Below are 8,522 nucleotides of genomic sequence, written 5' to 3'. Positions count from 1 at the left end.
CATTAATGAATTTAATAATTATATAAATGAAATAAATAAACACTAATTATTTTCTTTAGATTCTTATGGAGAAAAAATAATAAACGAAACTTAATAATTATTAATAGAAGAAACATCAATTAGATATTTCATCAGTAATTATTAATAAAAATATAGACCCATTAAGCGATTTTATTAGTTAAATATATATATAATTTTAATATAGATAATAGAATATAAAATAATTATTATAGGGATAAACACTATAGAGGATTATTGGAACACTATAGCCATTAGAGAGAGACATACCGGTGGTGGATGAGTCACATATTACAGTCTTATTTGTGGTGTTAATCCTCCCTTGTGGGCTCTAACTTATTCCTCCAGTCAAGGGGGAGACTATAAAAGACTCATAGTGTTCGAGGAGGAGAGACGTGGGCGGCTGTTCAGTGAAAATGGCGGCGCCCAATACAGGTTAGTGGTGGTCTGGTCTTATTATTCTCTCTAATTGTATATAGACTTAAGTATAATATAAGAAACTATTAATTAATGTATTACCTATATGTGAGGAATGATTAGAGGAGGATAAATTATTCATGTGATGGTGTAGTTATGTAGTTGTGTTAAATATATATCTCTTGTATTATATCCTATGGTGATTAGAGTTTTATTTTAATGTATTATTGCTTGTTAACTGGGTATAGCTTTTATGGTAGTAGTTATTCATGGTAAGAAGGTTATAGTGTTGTTCATTTGGTTAGTTGGGAATTTGTTTTAAGGAATTTATTAATTAACGTACTACTAACAACTGCTTCAACCCCTACAATAGTACCTCATAGTTAATGTAGTTATCGTAATAGTCATTCTCGTGTGTAATTTTGTCATTTCCTAAATATCTAAATCTCTTTACTTAGTGACAGCCTTTGACAAGTCATTAACAGGAGCAGGATAATGACATCTTAGACTACATAATTATACACACATAAGCTTAAAGGTATGTCAGTGTCATGGTCGAGCCAGTCATCCTAACCTACATTTACTGAGGTTAGAGAAGGATGACTAAACATATTCTGAAGAAGAGTGTTTTGTTCCATCTTGAACACTTTATTGATTAATATTTCTCAGGTTTTCATGGATGGAATTCTAGTGTTAGAGTAAAGAAGAAAAAATATATGTAATTTCTGAGGACAGTGCTACCACAAGGAGGAGTAGTTTGGTTTTGTGGTAAATTTTTACTTTATGACAAGAGTCCCTTGGGGTTGACCAATATGTTTTTCCAGTGCACAGTATTTTGGTGTGTTTTAAATAAATGTGACCTTCATTTTTTGGCAGAAATTGCTCGTCCCCCCCCCAACAATAATGGGGGAGAGCCTGGGAAATTGGGTTTTTTGGGTGGGGGCGAAAACGAATCATCTAACCTAACCTAACCCCTAGCATGAGGCCCCGCCCATAGACCCCCGGTAGGCCTAGCTTAAACTGACCTATATGTTTCAGTAGTTTGGAACTTTGGAGCGCTCCGTGTCCAAAAGTACAATGCCTTAGTTAGAAGTGGAAGGACCAGGGATGTGTAAGAATTGGATAGAATGATCATCTTTCTCGTAAAATTCGGCAATAAACAAATTAATCGTAGGAGCACAAATAACAACCAACCTCCACCACGGCCATTGTGAGACTGGTCAATGAAATTAAAATCGTACCCAGAATGCTTCCTTTGAAAAAAATCAAATGTGATTGGTCGGAAAATAATTTGCATGATATTGATACATCATTGGTCACGACTGAATGATATCGGTCAATATTGCGCATGCTCACAGACGAAGACGGAACACTACGTAAAATCAATTAAATTAAATTGTCGCTATTATACATTTCCGCCTGGTATATATGGGGTTCAAAATGCTCAGAATAGGGAGATCTAAATGTTTCAATCGTTTATAACTTTTGGGCGCGCTATGTCCTAAAGTAAAATAATACCGGTTTTGTTCATTTCTTCCACAGATGTTCTTCGCGTTATAGTAAGTGTTTTAAAAGAGGCAACAACTTTTTAATTTAAATATTTTTTTCTTTATCTACGATCATAAATCACTTGTTTTGTACCGTAAATACTGCTATGAAAAAAATGCCAAGTCACCACCTGTCATCTGTTTGTTTACAACCGACTTGCTTGGTCCCAGCGAACTCTCACAGCCACACACACACAAAAAAAAAAATCAATTACACCATGATGATTCAACAAAGTTGCTTTCAGTGGTACCAGATGTAAAAATAGTGCTTTTTGTTTAACATGGCGAGGGAGTCTGCCCCCTGACTAGGAATTGATTGTGATAATTACATCGCTGGCAACACAGCGTCTTAGGTCATATGGTGCCGAATTAAAATAAAGCTTAGAAGACTAAAATGAAATAATGCAAGGTAAGAAACATAAATTATAATAGCATAGAACTTTTGTAAAACCATTTAAACGTTAATACATAAAAACTCGAAGGTTTTGAAGGCCAGCTTCCTCCACAAAGGACTCCCACTCTACCCCCCCCTGAGACTGGAGTACTCTACCAGGAGGTTTTGAACATTCAATGGGACCAAGCAGTCGTTCAAAATGGGGAGGAGGCTCCCTCTCCATTAAAAAAAAACATGAGTCAGCCATATGTGGCCAAAGCAGTCTCTCCGGGCATCCAATGCTGGATGGGTATCGTGGAGCGTGTTTGCTCTGACAGCATCCCAACTGCATTGCCAAATTTGTCGGGGAGAGTAAATTTCATAAGTCACTTCTCCGGGACAAGTAAGTGTTCCGTGTAAGCTGCATAGCCTGGGGCAATGTACCATCTATATTTGGGGGACTTTATACTGGACAGAGAAACATGATGTTGAAGTAATGATGCTCCTCTCTATATATACAATATTTGAATTCAAGTAAATTTTTATTATTTTCAGTGGTCCCGCGTAACTTCCGCCTGCTAGAAGAATTAGAGGCTGGTCAGAAAGGTGTAGGAGATGGCACCATCTCCTGGGGATTAGAAGATGACTCTGACATGACCCTTACCAATTGGACAGGCATGATCATCGGACCCCCCAGGGTGAGTTATCTGCACACACACACACACTCACACTGTAGTTGAAACAATTACACTGTATCACAAAGTATTTTATAGTAAGATCAAGTTATTATTTTGTATGACTAAGATAACTGGCCTCCTAAGTAATGTACTGTACAAAGACACAACTATCTTCCAGTCTTAGTGAATACATTGTAGAATAGTTGAGCCATTCACTGCATATAGTATACTTGAAACTAGTGAACAGCTGGCAGGACTGCTGAGCCTTGGAAATGAGTATACAGTACAGAAGGTCCCCGACATATGAACGTCCTACTTACGAACGAACGCCGATATAAACGAGGTTAAACTTGAAATTTCCAGCATTTTATTTACCTGTTGACTTACAGTAATTTTTATTTTTATTAACTATGTTGTCATTCTATTTCTTCTTTTGTCTTAAATTAAGTGATTTTAGATGTACAGTACTATATAAGGTCTTAGGCTATGATATAGTGGGATTTTAAACATTGTTTTGTAAGTACACTATGCATATAGCATGTGTTCCGACTTACGAACATCCCCAGGAACAAAACCTGTCTGTAACCCGGGGACCCCCTGTACACATTTATCTTTTTAAAACAATTTCTTATCACAAAATATGACGTGTTGATAAAGTTGTCGGCATACCGTCTCTTAAACTCCACAGTTTGCTCCTTGTAGTACTGTATTGTGTTAATGCCTAGTGAACAGCTGCTGAATTCATTCCCCCCACAGTCGTTCATGCTTTACACTGCAGTTGCAACTCTTCCTTGATGTTATGTCCACTTGGTGTAGGCCTAGCTCATATGCCTTCCATAATTCTTTGGCCTTAATACATTGTTATTGACTGAGGGTGGGGTCTACGCACTGCTTGATCCATGTGTTAACGGTTTTTTTGCTTACTGTGTGTGTATTACTGCTATCTCCACTAAATGCACACCACTCCTATACAGTACAACAAAATCATAGCTTCTTGTGGTTTTGTGTCTCTGGGTTTCTCTTTCCATAATAGGTGTGGTGCTTTCACTGGGAATAATTGCAGTGAAATAAATCATACATGTTAGGTTTGCTCAGCTGTGGTTCTCATATAAAATTACCTGTGTCAGTTTTGATACACACAACAATACGACTCAATACTGTACCGGCAATGGTTCATGTTTCATAGACTGATAACATTGAGGGGCAAATGCTTAAGTTGTTATTAATACAATATTCTATATCTACATTTGGATGGCTCATAAGTTGACACAATTGATTTACATATTCACTTTCAGTGTTTCATCGATGTGCATTCATTTTTCAGGAGATATGTCAGTTTTCATCATCTGGAATAGTAAGGTAACCTTATATTTTTCAAACCATTTGGTGAACAACTCAGAGCTTCAATCTAGTCATGCATAACAACTAACCAGATGTAGTCAAGATTAGGCTCTCATATTCCATCAGGTTTAGATATTCTTCAGACAAAACTGGGAAGGTACTTGTGTCTTTGAATCCTCCATATAATACACTTCTATCTCCTTACAATCCATTAGATTGGGGTTTCATATTTAACTGCCCTTCATTTCTATACTGTATACAGTAGTACAGTACTACATTAGATGGAGATTTCACATTTAACGGACCTCTCGATATAATGGACTTTTCTCTCCATATGGACCGTTAATAGAAGTTGTGTAAAATATCTGACATTAACTTTGCCAAGGGAAAGGTAACTTGCAGTATATGTTGATGGCACCTCAGGCTATTAATACAGGACGATTTTCCAGTAGTCCTAAATAATTCCCATACACTAAAAATTGTATCAGTTAGGAACCTAATATTTTGTGTATATGTAGCCTAATGTTGCAGAAAGACCTGACATGATCCTGAGAGCTATCAGGTACCACATGATTTATCACGTGACCCGTCAGTGGCTATTAACAGTTTTCACTTAATAATAAACGGTTTATTAATAGAGTTGCAGCCGGTGGTTGAAAATATACAGACTTACATTTGATTTAGACAATGATATAATATGCATTGAATACATTTACAGGGCTGCACAGTACATAAATCAGGAGTTGTTTATTATTTTAACAATAGATGGGATGGTGCTACTCTTATATCTATCGGTGCGGGCTCTTATGAGCTGAATTTTGTTGTAGTGGCAGACTGCGCGAGGTGGGTGGGGGGCAGGAGGTGGCGATGACGAGGGTGGTGCATTAGTTGGCTGCCAAACCTTGGTCACACCATGGTGCTCACATCGCACAAACACTACAACAAATTACAACACAGTGAGCGCCCCTTGGAAAATCGTTCCTTAATCCCAAATTTTCCCAAAAAATTCTGAGCCAATTACAATTTCTGCTATCGGAGAGTTCCGGTTAAGAGGTATTCTGGCAAACGGAGATATTACTGTACTGTACTTAAAAACGTTTAAATTTTAATTGGAGCATATAATGGAAAAGTACCTTTTTTCGGGATGTTCCTCATATTTGGTAAAACCTCATAATTCATAAGGGCTAGAGCCCCTATTATTTAGAATTTTGGGAGGTTTTACTGTAGTATTACAAAAAATAAAAATAATCATAATACAGGTATATACAGTATACTGTGCAGCATGCCCTGACAATTTGTGGACCTCGATTATTTGCGGATGACATCCTGGATGTACCCAAGAATGTCTAAGGGTAGTTTTAAAGTTGCTGGCATTTTCGCGGCTGGGATAGGGAGCCATTTGTTCTAAGAGACAGTAATTTCTTTTATCTGTATTGCATGTGTGTGTAGACACACACATACAAATAAATAATACTGTAATGGGAAAATCCTCTCATATATAATGAGAAACAAGACAACAAAAATTTATTAAAAATGTGAGTCTACCCTCAAGTTAACTCCGTTCTATGTTATTAAAGTTATAACAAAGCACTGAATTGACTTTAGGGTAGACTCACATTTTAATGCATTTTTGTTGTCTTGTTTCTCATTATATATGAGAGGATTTTCCCATTATATTTTATTTGTGTAACAGCAGAACATCATGAATTATAAGTGATTGTGGAGTATGAATTATGGCAGTTTTACTATACACAGTAATGTTAAAATGCATTTTCTCTCTTTGTAGCTATTTTGTGATCAACTAAAGAATATTATTGTGTGCCTTACCTATGTTGTACTACATTTTATGCATCTTTTCCAGACAAATTTTGAGAATCGGATGTACTCCTTAAAGGTAGAATGTGGTTCAAAATATCCAGATGATCCACCTAACATTCGCTTTATCAGTCGAATTAACATGCAGGGAGTTAACAGCCAAACTGGGGTTGTAAGTATCTCTTAACTTGTACAGTAGTTATAAGTTGTTTGAAGGTGTTATAATATTTTTTACCGTGTTTTTATATATCCAAGAGTGGTTTGAAGGATATGAAAAATGAACCTAAGGAAATCAGATCAAGCACTTTAGTACCAGTTAGTTGCCAGGAAAAAAATTTTGAGGAAGGGTTGGAATGGTTAGGAAGCACAATTTTATCAAACTTGTTTTCACTAGACCTCATGTAAACATTTTACATTTATTGAAATTGATTGTGCTTTTTCTTGTTATGTTGACAAAGGACATCACTTAGAGGCTTAGATCATTATGAAATAAAATAAATGATTTTTCTCCTTACACGCCAGTTTTGTAATTATTTGCAGGTGGATCGTCGACATGTGTCTGTACTGGGACGTTGGCAAAGAAATTACACAATTAAGACAGTGTTACAAGAGCTGAGGCGCCTTATGACCCAGAAGGAGAATATGAAGCTAACACAGCCACCAGAGGGCACCAACTATTAGCTGGCCACTGTACCTTACTAACCTCTTACACTACAACCACCACCATTATTCTGCTCTCGTGGGAGGGATGCTGCACTGTGGGTTATCTGCACCAGTGGATCTCACTGAAGAATTGGCATCAAGGCTAAAACAAATTGAAATGTTTGAGAGGCCTTGGGATTAAAATATTTCATCAGATTTAAAAGGGTACATAAACCTGATCATATCATGCTTACTGTAGCATGGGAGCCTGAGAAATGCTTAATAGAATGTGAAATTGGATCACTTAGGTTAGTAAATGCTCATTGTTAATGGATATCACACTGTTGTAACAAAGACATGGCCATATCAGTTAATATCGTCAATTCTTTGATTTTTTAAGGTTAAAGATTTGATTGATACTTTAATGTGAATCATTAGTTTCAGCAGCTACTGCTTCATTCGTAATTGTAGCTGTTGTATAACGCCATTTATCACTGGACATCAAGGGTCAGTGTACTTGTAGCCTTAATTTACCTGTCTGCCATAGAAGATTGGTAAAATTTAGCTATTGGCTCGGGTTTTCATTATGGCTGATATAAAGATTCATGCAGTTTCTTGATTAGTAGTTGAATATCCAAAAAGGGCTAGGGCAAGTTTAGCAGCATGGTGCATGCATGTATATGACCCTGTTACAGAGCCATATTAGGAAATACACTGCTTTGATGTACACACGAGGGTTTACTGTGTCCATTCACCTCTTCATACCTCGTCCATAATTATTCCTACAGACCTATTTTGAGAAATAAATTAAAGCAACAGATGCAGTAAGCGGAGAGCATGCAATCAGTGGCTCGGAGTCCATATGACTGCTTTGTGTTTACAAGCTACCGCAATTTATTGTCACATATTGCTTTCCGCATGAGTCTTGTTGTTTTCATGTTTACAAAGGTCATATATATATTGTCATTTTTAGAAACCTTCACCTATCCTACATAATTATATTATGAAAATGTTATATAATGAAACCTTTTCATTTTTAGTATACAGTATAGTAAGTACAGTACTGTAATGTGAAATTCAAAAGCATATTCCTTTAAGGTACACACATTTAGTTAAGATATGTATTGTTATAATCATCGGTGGATTTACCATTTTTCAGGGCTTTTTTATTATTATAATTATGTATAATTGTTTAAGTAAGTAACTTCCATCCCCCATCACTTCTGGACCCATCCATCCACAGGGCTTGTTGTTTGCCTCAAGTCGGCGAGCATTTTATTAACTTTCATCGCTATTCAGCAAGTGCATTGTTAGGGGGCAACATTAGTGTAGTGTGACCTATCATTTAGGATCTTTAGGGTACTCTTAACTTTGGTTTATTTTATCTTGATACTGCAGTTTTCCTCCATTTTCTTCTTCATACATCATCAAAAGCTTGTCTGGCCCCACCCAAGGTTCTGTTCTAAAGCATTGTAATGAATAAATTGTGTGAAGTAAAGATAATAAAAATTTCTACTCCACATTGGTATAGTGTTAATTTCCCTTGGTACAGTATGCATGTGTTTGTCTACCTTTTTTAAACCATCCATCATTATCCCAGGGTCTGCGTTTATTACTTGCATGCGATACATTTAACATTTCCCTTTCCATATTATTTACCCAAAGGCTCCCATGTGTCTCAAGAACCCTCCA

General features: G+C 36.5%; 1 protein-coding gene across 2 annotated transcripts; it reads left to right on the top strand.

Moving 5' to 3' along the window:
- Positions 1-248: 248 nt before the first annotated feature.
- LOC121874318 (ubiquitin-conjugating enzyme E2 variant 2-like) lies at positions 249-8,352 on the top strand. 2 transcript variants are annotated; one of them, XM_042378425.1, is made up of 5 exons: positions 249-453; positions 1,978-1,994; positions 2,911-3,053; positions 6,235-6,360; positions 6,729-8,352. In XM_042378425.1, coding segments are annotated over exons 2-5 (411 nt in total). In that variant the 5' UTR covers positions 249-453; positions 1,978-1,993; the 3' UTR covers positions 6,870-8,352. The 2 variants fall into 2 exon arrangements, with proteins under 2 accessions (XP_042234359.1, XP_042234358.1); XM_042378424.1 differs by lacking the exon at positions 1,978-1,994 and having other exon boundaries at positions 250-453.
- The last annotated feature ends 170 nt before the right edge of the window (positions 8,353-8,522 follow it).

This window comes from Homarus americanus, unplaced genomic scaffold, assembly GCF_018991925.1.
Source record: "Homarus americanus isolate GMGI-L3 unplaced genomic scaffold, GMGI_Hamer_2.0 scaffold47254, whole genome shotgun sequence".
In the NCBI taxonomy this organism is placed as follows: domain Eukaryota; kingdom Metazoa; phylum Arthropoda; class Malacostraca; order Decapoda; family Nephropidae; genus Homarus; species Homarus americanus.
Note: the sequence above shows the minus strand (reverse complement) of the source record. Positions and strands in the feature narration are given on the sequence as shown.

Coding starts and splice junctions, on each gene's coding strand:
- LOC121874318 (XM_042378424.1), top strand. Junction 3,054..6,234: donor TGATCATCGGACCCCCCAGG/GTGAGTTATCTG, acceptor CATCTTTTCCAG/ACAAATTTTGAGAATCGGAT. Junction 6,361..6,728: donor TTAACAGCCAAACTGGGGTT/GTAAGTATCTCT, acceptor AATTATTTGCAG/GTGGATCGTCGACATGTGTC.